This window comes from Lissotriton helveticus, chromosome 6 (genome assembly GCF_964261635.1).
Source record: "Lissotriton helveticus chromosome 6, aLisHel1.1, whole genome shotgun sequence".
Taxonomy (NCBI): Eukaryota; Metazoa; Chordata; class Amphibia; order Caudata; family Salamandridae; genus Lissotriton; species Lissotriton helveticus.
The window spans coordinates 1,637,043,601-1,637,066,427 of record NC_136067.1 but is presented as its reverse complement, the minus strand read 5'-3'; the positions used below and the strand labels follow the sequence as shown (position 1 = coordinate 1,637,066,427).

At 43.1% G+C, this 22,827-nt stretch overlaps 1 protein-coding gene across 2 annotated transcripts in view; it reads left to right on the top strand.

The window, feature by feature from the left end:
• PSME4 (proteasome activator subunit 4) overlaps positions 1-22,827 on the top strand; it is a 1,411,622-nt gene that overhangs the window by 457,685 nt on the left and 931,110 nt on the right. For both annotated transcript variants that reach the window (XM_078649478.1, XM_078649477.1), the window contains one exon: positions 18,225-18,356. In XM_078649478.1, the coding sequence (XP_078505604.1) occupies positions 18,225-18,356 (132 nt within the window). The remainder of the gene's footprint in view (positions 1-18,224; positions 18,357-22,827) is intronic.

Genomic DNA, 22,827 nt, shown 5'->3' with positions numbered 1-22,827 from the left:
GGATCTTGTCTAATTGATGCAGCCAGAGGTTCAATGTAAATATTAAATAACAATGGTGACAACGGGCACCCCTGCCTTGTTCCTCGCATGAACTTAAACCATTCAGATAGTTCCCCGTTGACTAACACTCTGGCTCTAGGTACTCTGTAAAGTGCCTGAAGAGCTTTTATTAGAGGTTTAGGAAAGCCAAAGTTTTCCAAAGACGCCCATAAGTATGACCAATGAACTTGGGCAAACGCTTTGGTAGCGTCAATTACCACCATAGTTACTGGAAGATTGTTTCATTCTGCCAAATCCATTATCCCCAACATTAAACCTGTAAGCTCGTTAAGCTGCCTTCCAGGAATGAACCCCCTCTGATCAGTATGAATAACACTTTTTATAATTTTAGCAACCCTAGTCGCTAATATCCCAGTGAACACCTTATAGTCGATGTTCAAGAGGGATATAGGTCTATAAGATTCAGCAACAAGCGGGTCCTTATTTGGTTTTAAAATCAAAACTATCGTGGCCTCACCCCATGATGCCGGAGGGTTTTCCCCAGCCCTTAATATACTATTAAAAAGTTCTTTGAATCTTGGTATTAGGCTCTCCTCCAACAATGAATAGAACTCTATCGGGAGGCCATCTGGGCCAGCCGCTTTTCCTTTAGCCATCCTTCTCCATTGTAAACAAATGTCTTCCTCTGTTATACCAGAGGCTAAAAAGAGGCTCTGATCGTCATTAAAAGATGGAAGCTCCACGCTATCCAAGCAATCCTTGATTTATTCAGCCCCAGGCTCAATCTCCTCCCTATATAGTTTAGCCATATATCCCCGCACTTCCGCACCAATTTCAGTATTAGTAAATAAGATCTGACCAGTGGAACCCTCTCTCAAACTGCAAATTTGATTTCGGACTCTATCCGTTTTAGCCTTCCAGGCTAAGAGTCTACCACTCCTCTCCCTGTAAGACAAATTCTGCAGTTTGCTGACCTTCCATCTGTTTAATAAGACATTATCCAAAATATTCTTATATTCTGCTTGAAGACTCCCCAGCTCCTTAGCAAGCAATGGTACCCTACAAAAGGACTCTAAAAAAGCCCTTTGTAGTTCCTGTTCCTTCGTTTGAATATTATCAAGAAGATCCTTTTCTTTCTTCCTAAAACTATGTTTTTTCCCAATCATAGCGGATGTAATCTCTGCCCTTAAAAATGCCTTAAAAGCATCCCAAATAACCTGGATCTTTGCTGAACCCATATTAACCTGAAAGAAAATCATAGCCTCCTCCCGCAACTTTGATTGAACCACTTCATTGAATAAAATGGTACGATCTAATGTCCACCTTATAATTCCTCTCTTATCTGTAATCTCACAGAGAGTAACACAGCAGAATGATCGGAGAGGATAGCTGGTAGATGTTCAACTTTCTCAACTTTTCCATGTAGACACTGATCAGTCAAAAAATAATCATTGCGGGAGTGATGGCCATATTTTTTTACTGTAAAAAGTATATCCCTTATCGTTCCCCTTTTTGGCTCTCCAAACATCCACCAGATTCAATTCCTGCTTCAAATTTTTAAGTGCGATCATGGACTTTAAAGGGGTATTATACTTTCTCCTTGATGTCCTGTCTAACTCAGGGCTTTGAATTAAATTATAATCACCTCCGATAACCACTGGGACATTTAATAACAAGAGAGCCGCTTCCAATTTAATCAGGGGGTCTGGATTATCCTGATTTGGGCCATAGTAACTCCCACATACCATTTCCATATTTGGTATTTCAATATTCGCAATTATCCACCTCCCTGAAGAATCAGTAGAATGGCTTTCTAATTTAATACCACTATTAGATCTTTTAATAATGGCAACACCTCTTGTACTATCCCTCTGGTTTGAACTAACAATGTCCTGAACCCAAGACCATTTTAAAACATATTTAAACACTAATCCTCTTCTAAATGAGTCTCTTGTAAGAGAATAATATTAGCCTCAGTTTTTTTAAGAAACTCCATGATGCGAGCCAATTTTTTCGTAGACCTCATCACATTCCATGAGATGAGATGTACTAAGTTCTTACTCATTTATTTTTGCAAACCCCTCCACCCTCTCACCCTTAAACGGAAAGAATTTGACATATGAATATATAAGACATGACAGGTTGAGGACCCAACTTTTTTTCTCTTTTCTCAGATGCTCCCAACACCCTGTTCCCCCCCCGCCCTCCCTCCCACCCCCTGGGAATCCCCTCCCCATTATCTCTTAGGCCGCTAGTGCCTTCGAGATACCCCTGTGCTAACAAGGTGAGACAGGCAGCCCAGCTCAAAGTTAACAATCTCATATATACATACATATTTACAATTTTTAGACACATGGGCACCATTACTTGTACTTGTGTATTATTATGAGATGCTGCCTTTTGCTGAAGATTACATAGTTCCTCTTTCTAACCTATCTCAGCTTTTCATACCAGCTGACCTCTACTAGGTCCTATCTGTGAATAATCAATTAATGTCTTCATAAGAACCTAAGGAGACCTGAGGAAAAACTCCACTCTATTCTGCTCCTCCCATCTTTTTTAACAAGGCATCCACTTCCTCGGGCTCCCGAAAGTTATACATTTTGTTGTTCCACATGACTTTCAACATAGCAGGGAACTTCATATGAACGTGTGCTCCCTTAAGCCTAAGTTCATTCATCTTAGAGCCTAATAGCCACTGACGTTCCGCTGTTCTTTTACCCATATCCGAGCGAATTGAATATGTGCATTCCCCGAATGTCAGTGACCTTTCTTTTAATGCCCTAGTTAAAACAAGCTCCTTAATTATATAGGTGTGGAAACAAACAAGAATCTTCCTTGGGGCTTTCCTTCCCGGCTGCAACCTGTATGGGTCTCTATGTACCCTCTGTAGTTCATTCTCCCAATCAATATCCGCTCTATCTGAGAGTAACTCCCCCAATAACTGGGAGACAAAACCCTTTAGGTCTGCTCCTTCCGAATTCTCATTGATTCCCAGAATGCGTACATTGTTTCTTCTAGCCTGAAGTTCAAGCCTTTCCATATCCTGCTGTAGCTCCTTGTTGCCCTGTTTTAATTTCTCGATCACACTGGCATTAGAAGCAGTGGTCTCTCCCAAGACTTTCACCTCCTCTTCGAGGTTCTCAGTTCGCTTAGCCAAGCCATCAATCTTTTGCTCCAAGATCTCTCCCCTGTCTTGTATCTCTTTCTGATTATTTTCTGAGGTCATGAATTTGGCTAGGATTTCTTCTCTGAAACTGGCCAAAAGGCCCCTAATTGACCACCAGCGATCCCTTTATTACTTTCATCTCGTATAGAATGTGACTCCGCAGTAGCGATAGCAGTAGCAATAGCAACAGTAGCAGTTCTTGCGACAGAGTCCAAATTAGAATAATTAGGTACATTAACATCTCCCAAAGCGGCCTGAGGAGTTTCCCCTTCGCCCTCTTGACCATCCATAAGAGTAGTAAAACGATTTTCCAGTCTCAGTGGAATCCCTGGCTGATCAGAAACGCCAGCTTTTCCTCCCTTCACCTCCTCTGTCAATTTAGAACCAGCCACTTGTTCCATTATTTTAAAATACGACCTTAAAGAGGGTATTGGCTTAGAGGCGATCTGTGGTTTATTAGACCCGTACTTTTTAATTTGGAGTTTTTTAGTATTCTTTTTAAGCGGGATTGTTGGCGTCACCACTCGAGGGCAGTCGCTACCTTTCTCCTTTATATTTCCTTTCCTAATATTTTCCAAATCTGACCGGAGTTGATATATGCTCCTCGCTGACAAAGATCTCCCACCTCTTGTATTTATACTCGTGTCCCCTTTATTTAAATCGTCTGATGAAAGAGAGACCGGTGCAGCTGCCTCTACCTCAGTTTCAGGCAAACTTATACAGTGCAGTACCCCAGTTACGAACGGTCGAGACTGAGATTCACTCTCCAACCAGGCTTCCTCCTCGCTCAAAAAAGTAACCATTGGTTCCTAGTCTCTTCAAAGTTAGCCCAGGTGAAGAGACATAGCCCTTACTTAAGTTTTCCGCCGGATACTGAACATAAACCGATCGCACCTGCGACTCCAACCCCAACTCTTTGCCTAGCTCCAGGTTACAGGCTCTAAATTTGGAAAGTTCAGACTTTTTTACCACTCTCCCACACCGCTGGTTTGCCAAGGCACCTCTCAGACACACAGACAACACTGTGGTTCGAAGTTTCTTCAAGCTCTCTGCTGCCCGGCTCCAGCACCCAAAAGGGTCAGAGTCACGTCTCTCGGCAGCCGGTGTAAAAAAAATCCCGAAACCGGGAGCCATACAGCCTTACCTTGTAGTAGAGTGTAATGGGAAACGAACAGCATCAAGAATCAAGTTACCGCTGTATCTTAGAGGCTGCAGTTAGGAAATCCTTACGAGTGTCGTCGCTGCCGAACCACAACCGCGCAATATCCCTCAAAATACCTCAGTGAGAGTCACGAACTCAGATATCAAGCTGCGGCGATCTCACATCCTAAAACTCCCATTTCATCCTTTAAACACACGTATCTGGAAGCCGGCTCTCCCTCTCACACAGGGTGTCTCCCGGCGGGCGTCAGTAGCCGCCATGTTCCCTGACCACGTGACCCCACACGTCCATACACAGACCCGGTGCCATTGAGTGCTTTTGACCTTCCTTCAGCAGTGGTTGATCTCATCTTGGCAGCCAGGCATCCCTCACCAACTCTGTGTACACCTCCCATTGAATAGGTTTGTGGCTTGCTGCACTTCTAAACAGATTGACCCACATCATTTCAAACTATCCAAAGTTGTGTTGTTTGTACTGTACTTAACCCAGTAAGGACTTGGTTTGGGCAATGTTAAAGGGTACTTGTTGGCTCTTTTTTTCTTTTTACATTTGCCAGACCAGCCTTCATTATTCAAATCTCCTGTTATGCAGTTCCTCAAAATGTTACAAGTTTCCTCCATTTGATATACCACCAGGGGGCTTCAATTTGGTCCTCACATTCCTCATGTGTATGTTTTTGAGCCTCTCCACAGTTGTTCTCTTAGACTCCTTACCCTCAAGAGTGTCTTGTTTCTATATCATCCAGCGAGCAACACGCCCTTTCTGTCAATCTGCCTTATATCATGTACTACCCAAAGAAGCTAGTCCTCCATACATGAGCTTCCATCCTTCAGAGGGTGGTGATGCTGTTATACGTTTGTTAGATCATTACCTTTGCCTAATTCTTGTTTCCGCCTCAACCCTCTAAGGATGATGGAAGGCTTCATTGGTTGGATCCGAAAAGAGATCTAAGTTTCTATATCGATCATTTCAGATACCACCGGGTGGATGATCAGCTCTGTATCTGGTTCACTGGAGGTGAAGAAAGGCAAAGCTGTGCAGAAAAGGATTTTCTCATGTTGGAATGCGCTCTGGTCAAAAGGTAGTCTCCTGAAGACTTGAGGCATCATTCTACCAGAGCCAAGGCTGCTACTATTGCTTTGTCCCATCGAGTGCCTGTCTAGACATTTGTCAAGCCACTACTTGGGCATTGCTGCATACATTCACCAGGGTCCATTGTCTAGACAGTCTGGTCTTCTGACAAGGACATTTTGCCTGCTCGGTCCTTCAAGACTTTCTGGTTTGATCCATTTCACTGACAAGCCACCTAGGAGGTATTGCTTAGGTAACTATTGAAAAAGTGAGGAATCTGCTGTAAGAAGTCTCAGTCGGAAGAATAAATTACCTTCGGGAATGCTCTTTCTGGTAGAGACCCTATCTTACTGCAAATTGGTCACTGACCCTTCCATCTCCCCTTTCTATGGACTGGTCTCTTCCCTTGAAAAGATTCTAATATAGGAATCTGCACGGTGGTGACAACCAATCTGTTTGGCTACACGTTTGGGGATGTGGAAGTGTCAATAAAGCAACTGATGTCAATGCAGATGGGTGGTGCCTATATGGACTTGGCATGTCATCCGGGGCAAAACAATGTTGACATGAAGCAGCTGGCGCCACCTATCGGTGCACAGGCGTACTCCTCTGCCTGGCACGTGATTAAGTATTCTAAAGGAATCTGTGCTTAAATAGTCTCTACCAGAAAGACTGTTACCAAATGATAGTGAGTTATTCATCTTTTTACTCTTCCATTTGATACAAATATAATCTATATTTTGTTTTCAAAATGTTGTGGTATTGGAAAACTAATTGTTGCCACTGGAGATATTTTGGTTTTCAAAGTGACGAGGATAAAGGTATGCTAAGTGTGGTGCATAGGTGCAGCTCATTGAAGTTACTTCCCCTTTATCTAATGGTAAAGGTATTGAAAGAAGTTACTAGTGAGGGCATTTTCTGCAAAAGCTTTTACAAGTTTGATAGGAGTCGGATGTTGCTAATCAGTGTTTATAATGATGTTCTCAGCAACCCCCAAAGAGTGACTGTCTGGAGGAGGATATTCTATAGGAATTCCACATACAGGGTCAAAAGATTCTTTGTGTTCAGATCATTGTTGAGGTATTTTATCCTATTTAGGACATCCTTTGTGTCTTGGAGAGAGAAGGCATCTTCTTGACCTTGAATAAAAAGAAAGAAATCACAAAACTGGGAAAAGGGCTCTAGAACAGAAACTATTCCTGAGACAGTGGGCCTCCAGGAGGTGGTATGTTATCCTTATGTATTTTTGGTAAGATATATAAATAGGAATCCTGAGGTTCTAAGCTGACAAAACCTCCCCTCTTCTTTAAATAGCCACCCACCCAATATTCCTTCCCTAACAAAGGGGCCGATTAGGATGGCGGTGAATCCGCATCCTCCAGGCCGGCGGAAGCCACCACCGGCCTGGAGGATGCGGATTCACCGCCTTGGACTGCGAAAACATCACCAGCCACATTAGGATGGCAGTGGGATCAGCGGCGGAAGGCAAGTCCGTCCGCCGCTGATCCGCGGTGTGTGTACCCAAATATGGTGGCGGTGTCTGCAAGACACGACCGGTCATATTATGATGCAGGCGGAAACATGCTTTTCCACGGCGGCTTTTCCGCCGTGGAAAAGCATGTGGTCTTTTGTGTTTGGGGGCCCGTTACGAGCCCCCAGGGTGTTGGGGGGTGCACATGGCTTTGGCATGCACAAGGTGGCAGGCACCACGCGGTGCCTGCCAAGTTGTGCATGCCAAAGTTAAACATGCATATTTTACACTGCGGAGGGTGCTGCTCAAAGCAGCACCTGCCACAATGTAAAATATACGGGATGTGACGCCAGGGTGGCGGTCACATCCTAATTGCTACGGAGGGACCGCCGCTGCCCCTGCAGTCGGTCCTTCCACCTCGGGGGTGGCGGACAGACGCAAGTCCGTCCACCTTCCTAATCGACCACAAAATTCTCAATTTCAGATTTAATTTCATAGATCGGATCCTTCATGCTTAATGTAATTGGAAGGATCAATGGTTAGTTTTGTGTAGTGTTTGTCATCCGTTTGATATTCATTTCTTTAGACTTCTTCCTTTAGTTAGAATATTGTGCCTCCCTTATCTGCCGGTTTTATCACAACAACTGGATTTTTTTAAGGGAGTTAAGACTCTCGGGGCTCAACATGTTATAGAACTCAATTCCCTGTGCCTGTAGTCTCTCAAAGTCACTAAGAACAGTCCAGGTTTTTGCTACGCAGATCCAGGAAGCTGCATGAACTGCGAGCCGCGAGTGAGTCGTGGGAGAGCATCGCGGGCAAAAATACGCCCAAAAAAACAAACACCGGAGGAAGGAAAGGGGCTGCAGCTGAGGTGACCTGCGCGAGCCGAGGGAGTCTCCGCTGAGCCGCGGCAGGTCACAAGGGACTAACGGGAACCGCAGCAGCAGTGGGAGAGCGCTCAGCCTCAATTTTCTAATTCCCCATCACCGCTACCCAACGCTTGCCAAGGCAGAAGACTGGTGCTTTGTGCCTGACAGACCGTGAGGTGAGGGGGGCTGGTGAGGAGATGCCCCCAGTGACCTACAAGGCCAGGCATTAAGTACTTGAGTGGTTTGGAGCCCGGGGGTCCATTAAGCACTGGTGGAACGTGATACTTGGCATTGAGAGGCACTGAAGGGTAGTGGTAACAAGCAGTAAAGCGGGAGAGCGTGGTTGACGTTAGAGTCAGCCCGAAGTGTTGTGCCCAGGTGTGTTGCATAGGCGGCCCAACTAGGTTGGGAGCAGCTTGCAGCACCCAGCCTGCCCTGCTCTCTCGCCCTGCCCAGGATCCGGCGTTGCATTACCACATATTACCGCGCATCAGCGCACTGCATCATTTCCTCATTGCCCACAGTCGCTTGTTGTTGAACCAGCCTCAGTACTCACTCCTGTTTCCCTTATGTGCGCTTTGCGCCTCTGTGTTACTGTGCAGCACTTGGCCGGTCATGAACACAGGGCACAGACGGTGACAGCCTGTGAAGCCACTCCCAACCTCACAGCCTCTCTTGTTCCATTCCTAGGAGGGGGCTCACAGGACCAAAGGGCGCACACACTTTCAGAAGATTACTGGAGCTCTAACATTGCGAGCACAATTGCCTTAATGCTATAACGTTTCAACACTATAACGCTTCAACACTATACCGCCTTACTAGCTACTCACCCGGTAGATAACAACAGTATTAATAATCTACCCCTCATGACCAACTGGGGAAAAGTGAGTAGTTAATTGACTCTGAGGGGGGATTTGAAGGAGACACTTGAACATTAAAGTACAATCATCAAATCGTCAGAACATCAAACAAAACATAAATAAAACAAAATAAAATAAAACACAAACCAACACAAATCAATACAACAAAAAAGCACCTAACAAGAAAGGATGAATGCGATCTGGCAAGGTCAGACACCTCCTGCTTGAGCCAAAAAACAAGTTAAAGTCTTAAAGAAAAGAAAACTTGAGTTGGAATCTGTAAAGACACCGCAACCAACCAAATCTCGAGACAAAACCCCTAATTTCCATAGCTCTTTTAAGGAAGAATCCGAAAAGGCCATCACAAGTTCAACTGTAACCACAAACGAAACTATAACTGTAAAATCAACAACAAAAGTTCTTACACCGCCTGGACGGAGGCGGAGCATTTTCTTAAATCCATCTGAGAAGCATAATACTTGTGGCAATAGTTGTGGGACGGCGGCTACTGACACACCGACTTTTGTTGGCGTCCGCACACAGTAGCTGCCCCTCCTGCTGCCAACGGCACCACAGACCTTGCAGTTATCGCCACAGCAATCATCGTCTCCTGCAACGTCAAAGGAATCAAACAATCTTCTAACCATCGAAGGAATGTCTGTGAGGAAAAAAACTTGCACTCACCAGCCAAAAATATATACAAAATTCTCTTTCCTGAAGGACCCAGGGATGGCCATTTACTCCAAGACTGGGGGCATAGAAGGGCTGTAAACACCGTTACTACGAAGTAAAACTGACTGCAGTCCTTTCTACATTAATCCAGCTGTGACCCAACAGCTGACAGGGATGAACTCTCAACTCCGCCCAGGGGAAATAACTGAAGTGGCAACAATAACGACATCTGGAACCAGGAGAGTGGGTGATTGCACCAATTTAGTAGCTAAAGGAGCAAACAGTGAAAGTAGTCAAAGTACGGCTGCTCCAGGTTCGCCCTGTTCTGGTAAGGACATTGTAAAAACCAGCTTCTTGAGCTCCCCGAAGATGGTCACACTCCCTGAGTTGGTAAAATACTCCCAACCCCACTGCCATCCAGCCAGTGGAGTCGAGACAAATTTAAACCAAACCAGCATCCTATATACAGAAAGTTTAGATCCACCAGTTAAAAGTAAGGTTCTGTACAACCGTGACGGAAAAGCACAAGATCAATCTCCTTAACTAAATATCGTAATGAATGCAATTCAAATAACCCAAGCAGACCGATCAGTTGCAGTTAATGCACGGGACCGCAAGGACAGAAAACAACAAGATTTATCTCCTCAATTAAACAATAGCTCACCAATTCAAACAAAATCATTCGAAACAGCTCAATTAGATACCTGGGAGCAATCATTAATACACAACAGTCCAATAGCACATATGTTCCTTGAGCGTCGCACTCTGTTACCTTTTAGCGACTCTCACTCAACAAATAATGACATGAATTTTAGAGCTACCCAGGCATGGGAAGAACTAGAAGCTTACTACAACCTGAAACCAGCTCATTCAAACTCACCAATAGAAGCAAATAACTCCCCAACAATGGAGAAAAGCCACAACACTGGAAGCCCAAGCTCGGAGTCAGTATGGGTAACAATCCTAACCACCCTGCAAGACTCAGCTGCTGCGTTACAATTTCAATCCCACAAAATGGACCTGCAGCTTAATGTTTTACAGACAATGGCTGATTCCATTTCGGGAATCGACTCGAAAATATCAGAACTTAATGGCCTCATAAAGAGAGGACAGGAATCGGCTTATGCGGTCCAAGCAATACCATCATCATGCTCCAGTGAACCGATTGTAGACAAGTTACTAACCCTACCATCTATGATAGAGGATCTAATATTAGATCTAAAAACAAGCATTCTACAGTCCTCAGCAAAGAGCACTGAACTCTCTGGACCACTAAAAAGCCCTTCCGGTGTACTAAAAATAGCACGGACAGTAAACAACAACACAGAAGCAAACTGGGGGAACAATAAACTTCACAAGGGATTCACGGAGAGAAAGGCAGGGCAGGACACAACAAACTTCCCCCACAAGGAGCGGTTTAAGCCGCTCTCCACAGCCCGGTGATACCGGAAGCGAGGGATCTCGAGCAAAGCAAACCGCAGGACAACACGGGGATAGCATGGCCACTATTCTGCTCACTCCAGAATATATATCTCGTGGTAGGGACGACATATTGAACAGAGGAAATATACTGAGGCTCCTACATTCGATCACAAACCTAGAAAATATTGGCTCCTCTGATCTTCTTCTTCGAATAGAGTTCCAGCCAAACAATAACTCACAATGTTCGGAAAAAACGAAAGCAACCTGGAACTCTACAGAGATAGTAAAAGAAATTGTGAAGGAAGTGAATAAGTTTAAGCAATTGGGGATAAAACTCGAAACTGAAAAGTTGCCTCCCTATACGACACCCTTCCTACCCCCTACTGGAACACCATTACGGAAAGACACAAAGTCAGTACTAAAGGGAGCAAGGAGCATTTCACCAAGAGAACATTCCCAAGGCACAAAGATCTTCCAACTAGCGCAAGACTCAAGGGACCCACGTCACTCTTGGCAAACTGCCCCACAAAACTGGAGGCAATTTCAGCGGACCATTAAAATAGAAGACCATACAAATTGACAAAGGGAGAGTAACCACAACCACTCCTTGGACAACTCCAGACAAATTAAGATATGCACTTGGAACATCAATGGTCTAGCCAGCAAAAGTGAGGATGCGGAGTTCTACAATATTTAAACATATTTGATTTGATACTGCTGCAAGAGACCTGGGAGGAAAAGGCTTTCGAACTCCAAGGATATACATCCTATTGCATTCCGGCAAAAAAGAGTTTTGATTTTGGACGTCGATCAGAGAGCCTAATGATTATGGCCTCCATAGCAACAATAGGAGAGATCTCAGCAATAGCATCTCAAATAACACACCCAAGTATCATGCAGGCGGAAAAGATCACACTCTGGCTAAATAGCCAGTGTCAAGAAGTCATAATGATTAATGCATACATCCATCCTAAATGGAAACGGAAGGCCGCCAAAGAACTGATTGAAGCCACAAAAAAGATAATGGATGAAGAGGATTCCGACTGCGTTATTCTAGCAGGTGTTTTTAACCTGTATCTTTTTGGCTCAGGGGAAGATGATGCCCTTGACCAAGAACTTAATGCTGCATGGGAAGTGCGCAGCCAGAGTTCCCCAAATATTAAGAAACCCACAAATTGCTCAAATCACCTACTACGACAGCTAGAACATCTTAATTTAAGAGCCTTGAACGGGCGATTCCCGGAGGACGCCCCACCAATAGCAACGTTCCACTCAAAACAGAAATCTTCCCATTTGGATTACACATTCACATCCCTAAATATGCTCGGTATTGTATCCGCATTTAAGATTGGTACCAGCGAACATAGCGACCACTTGCCTCAAGAAGTAACAATAAAAGTCGACTCACTTTTAAAGATTGAACCATTCATAGGCATGAACATCGAAGTGGCCGCAAATCTTTAGCAGCTTCGATGCAATCCTAGCAATATCAGTACTATATGTCATAAGGTAAAAACTCTATATACGCAAGCGGAAAATCCCATGACAAAACCGGTAGAAGTATGGCAAAACTTCATCCTAGCTGTCAAAGAGAAATTATTAAAAGGTTTATCAAATAGATTAACGCTCCAAACGAGAATAACGACCAAAATGCAACCCACTCCAGAAATGAAAATCCAAAAGCAGACTATAAACCAAACATTGAGACAGATGAGGGAAGACCCATTAAATCAAGACTTACAAAATGTTTTACGGGAAGCAAAACAACTGCTAAAAAGGATGAAATGGGAAAAAAAGAAGCGGATAAATTAAGAATTATGGGTCAAACTCCTCTATGAAGCTAAACCGAAAAACAGCTCAAGGTTCTGGGATATGATCAAAAGACTAAAGAATCCAGATCATCTTGGTCTAAATTCCAACATAACGGAGGATGCATGGAGAAATCACCTCTTCAAGCATTTTAACAACACATTCGCAGACAACAAGGAGTATCTTGAAGAAATAGGGACAAAAGGGCCTAGCAAAGTAGTTTGCAGAGATAAAAAAAGCAACGGCTGTGCAACGGAAACTTTCCAAGACCTAGATTCAAGAGGAACTGAGTTACCTCCATGTGCAGGAAATTTAAGGCTAGATTTAAGTTCTTCTGCCTTTGCTGTGATTGATCAACCCACTTATACATCAGCGGAAATCAAGAGACAAATAGCTAGAGGTAGACCAAGGGGTGCCCCTGGCCCAAACGGCATCCCACCAATGTTATATAAATCAGATGCTGAATTTTGGAGTGTAGCACTAACACCGGTTTTTAAAAACATAAAGAACACATTGACTTTACCGTAGTCCTGGTTTGGATCAATAGCAAGCCCTATTTTCAAACAGGGAAGCAGGAAACTCCCAAATAACTATCGGCTTACTGCCCTCATAGACGTGGCGGCCAAGTATTTTGCAGGAACCATACTGGAGGAATTAACATCCTGAGCTTCCGAAACATCCATTCTCCCTATTAATCAAACAGGCTTCTGCCCGGGTCAGGGGACCATTACAATCATCATGGCACTGACCCTTCTGATGGACGCAGCAAAAGAGACCAAACACCCCTTTTCCTGTGTTTCATTGATTTTACTGCCGCTTTTGATCACGTTGACCCAAATAAACTCTGGTGGAAACTGGAAAAATGGGGTATACCGAAACAACTCTTAGACCAACTGATACTACTGCACACAAACACCTGGATCAGGGTTAAACTAGGAGCAGGAACACACCTCTCCAAAAAGATTCCAACAACAAAAGGGTTAAAACAGGGCTGTGTTCTGGCGCCATTTCTATTTAACCTTTTTCTCGCAGACCTATCAGGATAGCTTGATAACTGCCCCTGTCATGCACCAAAACTAGGGAAAATTCCGCTGTCCAGTTTGTTGTATGCGGACAACCTGGTTTTAATCTGTCGAACACCGATCGGCCTTCAACATCTTTTGAACATAACTCTCACCTTCTCGGAACGGAATCACTTGCAAATAAATTTTGCTAAAACTAAAGTTATGGCGGTGAATAATCGGAAAAAAAAGAAAAATAACTGCCATCTAAACGGACATGGGCTGGATTTGGTTACCACCTATAACTACCTGGTAGTAATCTTGGACTACACAAACTCGTTCAAGGCTCAACTAGAATCCTTGCGACAGAAGGGAACCGCAACCTGTTTGGTGATAAAATCTTTAAAGGTCAAGCTCCCCGACTTAACGTTTAAACCGTTGCTCCAGGTCCTCCGAGCAAAAGAAAGGATGCAGCGCTACTGGATATAGTGATAGCAAACTCATACAGGGCAATTTTCAATCTGCCAAGATACGTTTCTCCAGCACAAATTCGGCTTGAATTTGGTCTGCTAAAACAAACATTGGAAAGACGGAGCGTGTATGTCACTACCTGGCACAAGATTTGGAGTGCCGAGGCTGGCTCTTTAAACTTAAATCTATGGGAAGAGCTGCTTCACCATCAAAAATCCTCTGCCAGAGACTATTTATTTGAATCACTCCAAATCTTGGGACTGTTAGACCTCTGGGACACCCCTACTGATCTTTTGTCTTTTAAAAAAATCCCAAAAACATCAGCACGTATCATTTCTTCTATCGGGGATAAGAAGACACTGTCCAAAAGAGCGCACGGCTGGATTACACTCAGCGACTATGCAATACTGAAACCTCAAGAGTATCTTAATATTGGAATGAATCTAAAGACAAAGGAAAAGTTTTTAAAATTACGTCTATGTAATCCCAGCTGCTCCCCATCTCCCGCCCTGGGAAAGAAAAAACTGTCCGCAACACGGTTGCTTGTGCAACGCTGGCAAGGAAGATATTATCCATGTAATCTGCATCTGCCCTAAACTAAAGGATCTGAGGTGCAATTTACTGCGTCCATCGTTTAAACTTCATGGTGTACGAACATGTAGGCAGGCAGTCAAATTGTGCTTTAATCCCACCAAAACAAAATTTAATTGTCGGGTCACAACATTTTTCGAACTAGTATCGAAAAGACAGAAGAACATGTTGACTGGATTAATAAAAAAAAAATAATAATAAAGCCGGACTCAAAATCATTGATATGGTGCCCTGGAGCCATGAACTTTTAATTTTAAAGGCGGCCAAAAAATTGACATTTAAGCACATTTACATTTTTTAGAAAGTTGCATGAAATTACTTTTACGTTAATTTTTAGTAATGTCCTATCTGCTTTGTAAAGGTTTTAATTATTGTACAAATAAAATCATTTACTATTGCCATTTACCAGTTCTCTCAAATGTATGTACCTCAGATGGAATGGTATTGGGGTGGTGGGGGAAGGGAGAAGGGTGATTAATTTTTTGCTTTGGTTAAACCACACTAAGGGGCCTATTAGGATTGCGGTTTTTCCGCATCCTTCGGGCCGGCGGAAGCCACCGCCGGCCCAGAGGATGCGGAAAAACCGCAGCGGACCCACCAGAGACACACCGCCACATTAGGATGGCTGGTGGGTCCTGTTTTCTGTCCGCAGCTATTCCGCCGCGGTTGGCTTACAACCGCGGCGGAAAAGCTCTAATATGGTGGAGGTGTCTCTCAGACACCGTCCACCATATTAGGAAATGTTTGAAAAGATGCTTTTCCACGGCGGATTTTCCGCCGTGGAAAAGCATGTGGAAATTCACTGTGGGGGCCCGTTGCGGGCCCCCTAGGTGAAGGGGGGTGGGGGGTGCACATGGGGGGTACCTATGGTACCCCCCTGCATTTGTATGCAGAGATCGGCAGGCACCGCGCGGTGCCTGCCGCTTTCTGCATACAAAAGCAAAGTATGCTTCAAGCTGCACCCGCCGCAATGTTAAGGATTGAGGATGTGACCGCCACCCTGGCGGTCACATCCTAATCTTCACGGGGGGAACGCTGCTGCCCATGCGGACGTTCCCCCCTACCCTATGGTGGCGGACGGACTCGGGTCCGTCCGCCATCATAATCGACCCCATAGTTTGTCCAGGAAGAAAACTTGAGTTTAATTTTTCAAAATGACTCCTTCTTGGCCGTACCGCAAAAGGATCGTACTTTTCAGTAGGTACAACGCCTAGGCCCTTTACTTTGTAGAACTCTGATTTCCATCACTTTACATTGCTTAAGGTTTCAGCATGATTATTACACAAAGTCAGTTCTCTTTTTGGGCTCTCTTCCTGCTCTGGCTCAATATTGGTGCATTTGTTTCCCATTGGCCTTTGTATGTGTCCTGATTTCTCTTCAGTGTGAGCCCTCCCATCTACCCACCACAGTGAAGAGGGCCCCAATAATAAAGTATGCCTCTTCAATCGGCGAGGGCCATGCCATTTTTCGGGAATACCCCAATAGGGAACCGTGATTACATAACATGCAGCCCCTTTCTGTGTAAGACAATCCAGTACCTTGTTTAAGCTAGTGTTCTGGGACCCATTTTTTGTGGATTATCATGCTTGGGAGGCTGTACCAGGGACACGGTTAGTCACATACTTCTTCCCCTCCACACCCCCCACCCCCCCGCCGCCTCCGATTTTAAGCACTACTACAAACTGCAAGTAGATAAAAGGCTCAATAATTAGAAATACTGACTACCACTTCGATAATTGCAAGAATCGATGTATTCTTTACAACTCTGCCAGTTGCTGAAACATGGTAAGAGGGCAATTTTTAGCACAGCACATCTTTTCTTGATAACACATACTTTCTTACACAACACAATTTTCCCCTAAAACTGAAATTTGCTACTTTTTGTCCATTGTTCGTTCCCTTTATGGGGAATTCACAAGCCTGGAGTACTCTTAAAGTATACAAATTGTGGGGGGACTAAAGGGTGCAAATGTGGCATGAATATCTTTTTTAGAAAAGAAAGGCTTAAGTGTGATCTGCTCCAAATCTCAAAAAAAGGCTCAGCCCTGAGGGTGGGGATAAGGCGTAGCACTTAATGGGTTTAGACTCAAAGTTACAATGTAGCACTCAGTGTGGGGTTTTTTCATGTCTTTTTCTTTTGTGAAGGCTGCCTCCTATTGCTCTTCTTCTTCAATCTTTTGTCCTTTGCACAGTTGTGACTCCATGAAAAATACAAACTCTTTATTTTAAATTCAGGGTGCCTATTATTCGTGATAAAGGCTGTTGGAGTATATTAAAATGTATAGTGCTTGCTAACTTATGTTACCATGTCAGTTTGGATAAAATGTGCATTGTAGTGCTAAGGACAGAAATTACATTTGGCTATTTGCGTTTATTTTGAGTAACCAGGGAACTAATCATTCAACTTTTTCATAATTGTTTGTGAACTTTCTTCTTCCCGCTTAGTTCCCAGTTTGTAGTATGTCACAGCACTCCCAATTATGGCAGAGAAAGCAACTGAAACACTATGGGACTAATTAGGATGTCAGTCAGAGGCTTTCCGACTGACATCCTTGGTTTAAAGTCCAAAGCTATAATCACAATGTAGGCGGTAGGAGTTTTAACTGGCCGGTCATTCCGGCTGCCTTCCGACGGGCTCAAGGGGTCAGAAACTGCCACATATTCCCTTACGTACTGCATTTCTGCTGTAGGGATAAAGATGTTGATTTCGGAAATGCTTTTCCATGCCAGCCTTTCCGACATAGAAAGCATGTCGGAAAGCTACTTATGGGGCCTCTACCAGGGCCCCCATTCCTCAGCAGCCTCCGGTTGGGGGTCTGGGTGCCCCCCTCTAAACACCTGCACCCTTTGCCATGCAATGCAGGGATTATGGGGCACTTCCATTTCTCTATTGGAGCTTGGGCTACTTCCAATTTCCGACCGCTGCACAAACTGCCTTAGGGAAATTGGAGTTTGCGACCGCACCATGTGCAGTCTCATTGTAATAGGGTGTTTGAAGACCGCGACCTACGGTTGGTTGGTTCCCACACTGAAACTGTGTTGGGCGGACTAAAGTCCGCCCGACATTGTAATTAGGACCTATGTGGTAAAATGTGGAATAATCTACAGGTTGTCTACTGAACTATCCGTGTACTGAGTGAGAATGCTGCTAAAGTTAGGTGAATGCGAAAGAATAGTTATGTATTAGTAGTTTGATATTTTGTTCAGTTTATTATTTAGTTCTTTATTTTTGGGTTGAAGTAAAAAATGTCGGTAAACTATTACATCTGGTTATCCTTTAAGCACAGTGCCGTTTTTTGAAGGGCCCTTGTAGACAATGCAATGTTTTTATGCAGTTAAACATCAAGGTGCTTTCTGTGAAACATGATTACTGCTTGAATTGGTTATAGAGATAATTTGATCTGTGTGTTAGTAATTCAAAAAGGCTGAATGAAACACACCATTATACAGGGTCGTTTGGTGAATTTGATCATAAACAGGAAATATTCACAATTATAGAAGCGCAATGTCCTCTCCGTGCTCTAGACTATACCGAATATGGTGCTTTGTGTTCCATTTTTTCCAGTTAAGAGCACTGCATATGCTGTGTTCAAACAATATGTTCATCATAGTAATTGTTTAGCTTGAAATTTTAACATATATGATTTTCCCTATAGGTTAGAAACAAAGCCCAGCAAGTATTCTTCACAGCTCTAAGAACCTACAATTTCTGTTGCCGAGATATCATTCCTCTGGTTCTAGAATTCTTGAGGCCAGATAATCGCCACGTCACTCAACAGCAATTTAAAGTATGAAATTAAAATCTTTGTTTTCTCTACACATGTATTTTCTATATTATTGGTAATGTTATTATTGTTGTTGTTATGATGATGATGTGTGACCTAGCAATGTCTTCAGCCCTTGCTAGCCTCATGTAATTGCAAAAAGGAATTAATAATACTATTATGAATAGAAAGGGGCTTTAAATCCGCCCTCTGTAGACTATTATTTTGTTCAGATGTCAATCATTTTTTGGATCTGCCCACATTTGGCATACAGCTTGTGGAACAGTGGGTTAACCCTCTTCATCCACTGTTTTTTCACTAGTGCCATTCACAATGTGGACAAGCTAAAAAAATAATCATTCAGTGTTTTCCCAACCACTACATGGTTCTGCCCACTCTTGCTCTCTAGAGTGCATGTGAGTGCTGATGCTGGAAAGGATGAAAGTAGCATTCCTCGCAAACCGGGCATAACTCCTATGCAGCACCATTAATTTGACTTTGAGCCTAAGCAGTATTTGTTGTGCCCTTCGTTGCTATTCACAACTGTGGCTGTACCTTCGTCAGGTTGCCTTTAAAGTCCTCATGTCACTACTTCTCTTTCAGTCAGTCTTCCATGTCTCTTTCCTCCTATACACAAGTCCTCCATTATATGTAAACACTTCAAGCAGACACATTGGACAAGGTGGTTGAAGCTCACCAGTGTAATCTGCCCCCTTTTTACCTGCTCGATTTCATTTTTAGGTGTTGCCTGCAGACCGGTTTTAGCTTTGTGTTGTCCAAAGATCTGTTGTGTGCAATACCAGTAGTTAGTGGCTTTGAGTCAACCCACTGCTCGCAGTTGGCTTATTATCTTGTCTCTCGCATTTGCTTGCTTCTTATTGATTAGCTTTCCTTCCTCGTGTTGTTTGGCTGACTTGAATCATTCCAACTGGTGACCTTCAGTGTCTCTATGGGAGTGTGTGTTGTCTTGCTTTCTTCACTGTGCATCATGAATCCTACACACTTCTGTTTTAGAAAATGAGCATACACTTTATTTTCAAAATACGAGTTCTCCTGAGACAGATCTGTAAAGCAATGAATATAGTTTTCATTTCATTACTGTTTCGACATGTGTGTTTAATGTATCTGTGTTCTCTGTGGCAAAGAAATTGTTTGGCACTGTTTTGCCAGGATTCTTCCGCCTTTTTTGTCGATTATATTCTTTTTGCCACCAATGTATGAACCAGTTCTTAATTCCATATCTGTACTTCGTTTCAACACGAGTTATCCCAGTTCCTTTGTTACCTGTACTACTGTGTTTTATGAGTGTTTTGGAAGCAATGTATCCCATTGCCGTAGATCTGGACCCAGTAGCTTCAGGTGGTTCATTTGCATAGCATCTACAGTTGATCATGCTGAAATTACCCATGTACAGTGGAAAAATTGTAAGTTGTTTTTATTTTACACCCTGCAAAATGTACAACATTCTTCCTTTTTGGGGGCCCCTTTAATGCCCATTTGGGCCTAATAAAAGAAGAGTGCATTTAGCAGACAGGAAGTGTTATTACCTCTGTCTCCTCTCTGTCTGCTAAGTGTTACAGTAATTTATTTTATTTTAGCAGTTTTATGTTGTGTGAATGTGGCCCAAGGGCATTAGAATGATGTGCAAGACAGACATGGATACAATAAAGAGTAACAGTCATGAGGGATAAATGGATAAGCAAAGAAGGAATATTGGATCAGTTCAATGAGATATTAGTCAATTGATCTTCGAGAGGGAAGAAGAGTAAGTGTTTATTTTCTTAACTAAAGTGTCTTTAAAATAGATGAAGCTTTTAAAGCTTAGCCAAAGGATTTTGAGTGCCTTTTTAAAGGTGGCGGAAAAGGAGGTTGACAAGGGATGGTATGAGAGAACTCAAAACTCTTGTTGGACTTCCTGGGAAGGTCTGTTTCATAAAACACAATATGAATGCGGCAGGCTTCTGCAAAGGAATTCCATGTTCTTCTATCCCTGTTGGGTGCCAGAGATTTTCAGTTTTTCAGCTAGGTAGGAGAGTGGGGACTCATGAAGGGCTTTGTGGGTGGTACATGGGGGTCTTAAATTGAGCTCTAGCTTTAATGTGGAACCATTTAGGAGTTAGTAGGATAGGGATGATGTGGTCAAAGTTCTTTAAAACGGTGACAAATCATGTTGCCACATGCAGCACTGGGGGAGCTGTGTGTGTGTGAGTTTTTTTGTTTGTTGGGTTAGGGACAAGTGGTCATTTGATATTCTGGAGGGAATTCCCCATAGTCCATTTTGAAGAGGATGAGCTCTGGGACTACAGACATTAAGTCTTGGTCTCAAATTAATTGCCGGATGCTCCAAATATGTCTCTGTTGGTGGTGAATGCTCTTGGTCATAGTAGCAGTTTGCCTCTGAAGGTTACGTCTGTTATCAGACATAATATGCAGGGATTTTGGTGTTCTCTCGAATGGTTGGTTTGCAGTGGGATGGGGGAACTTATGGATTTTGGTCAGGGTGTTGGAAAGTATGAGGATATCTTTTTGGTAAAAAATCTCCAGATACACTGAAGTTTTAGCCACATCCTGTTGATAAAGAATCTTAGAGTTACTGACAATATCTTCAAGTAGTTTGAGTTATAGATTGATCAGAGTTGGGGATATGGTTGACCCTTTTGGGACGCCTTGTTGTGGGCTGCCTTTGCTAGTAAAAAGGCTTCAGATTTTAACTCCTTGATAACAGTTTGCTAGATAGGAGGTTAAACAGTCTAGGACTCCCACTTCAATGCCCTTCCATTCTTTTTGGATTTTAATTCATAAATGGGTGATTGACTGTATCAGAGTCAGCTAAGAGGTCCAAGAGCGCAGCAGGAGGTGGCAGAGTCCAGATGCAGAGTGTGTCATCAACAATTTGCAGAAGGACAGTCCTTTTGCTGTAGCCCTGTCTGAATGCTGAATAAAAAGTATTGAGAGGGTTGTTTGCCTGAATGTGGAGGAAAAGTTGGGAGCTACACAACTTTCTACTTCCTTTTCTATGAAAGGGAGTCCCGAGATCTGCAGAAGTTTTTCAAGTCCAGTGAGCATTTATTCAGGAGAAAAGAGGCTTAACCAGTTTTGAAGCTTCCTGGGAAAACAAAAAAGAGAATTTAACCAGAGACAACCAGCTAGAAAGAAGTTGTTTGAGAAGGTCTTTGTTGATGCACCTGGGTACGACATCTGAGAGGTGGATAGTGGGGTTAACCCTGGTGATGATATTGAAAAACTCTGTCTCCAAGACTATGTCAAAATGTGGCCTGGACCCCTGTGCTTTACAAATTAATGTATTATCACTGATATAGTCAGAACCTGGGGGAAATAAAATGTCAATAGAATTTAATTTGCCATAAAAAAAGTTCACTAAGTCTTTATATTTGGCTTATGATACGATGGCCATAGTCTTGAAAACCAGGTTATTTGATTCTTTAATCACCTCAAATAGGAGTTTTGGTTTGTTTGTGGAAGAATCCTTTAGAGATGTAACCAGTGAGGACTTTGGTCTAAAGATGTGACATTTATAGTTTCTTTTGGCAGCCCTCGATCATGTGAGATTTGAAAGAGAGTGGTGGTTGTTTCCTTTTGTTTGTTTTTTGTGTTTTGCTGCTTTTCCTTTCCACATAGAGATCCTTGGAGAACCATAGAAGAGATGGTTTTAACATATTCATCTTACTCTTCGATGTAATTTTTTTTTAGGGACTCAAGCACTTGTTGTATTAATCTTTCATGGAATTCATATTTTACTGAGGGTCAGGGGAGGTAAGATTCCTAGAGACCTTTCTCAATTCTCAATGTCTTTGTATTGCAAAACTGGATCTTTACTTTTTTAGGTTGACCTAAGTTTTTAAGATGTGTGAAGGTCAGCTTGAAGCGATTTGAAAGTGATCTGACCAGTCATATGGGATTGGGTCCTCGGCTGTCAGGTGTGTGACCTCTGAAATAATTAGACCCGCAATGGAACCTTTGCTATGCTTCATTTTCTGGCAGTGTTGAAAAAGACTGTTATCTTGGAGAAAAGAAAAGATTCTATTAGCATGTTTACTATTTGTATCCCTCCCAATTCAGATTGAAATCCTGAAGCCCTGAAGGAAGACTTTGATCTTTGAGACTATTATTCGACAAGTGAAAACCCCATTCTCTTCCAGGGGAATTCTCATCAGAGTCTCAAGGATGTGCCATTGTTTTTTAAACACTTTCTGGATTCTGTTGGAATTGGGAGTTAATGTGGTCATGCATGTGATTGTTTCTGTCTTTGGTCTGCCCCTAACCTCCAGGAGAGCATCCCTATTGTTGTACTTGGCCCGTTTGTGTGCCTGTCGTATCAATTTCTTGGGATAGTGTCGTTCTGATAGATTATCTGACAGAATCTTAGCTTGTTTTTCAAACTCACTGGAGGTATCGCAGTTCCTCCGGAGGCGCAAAAATCGTCCCACTGGTAGGTTGTCCCTTAGTGTTTTTGGGAGGAGACTATTCCTATCCG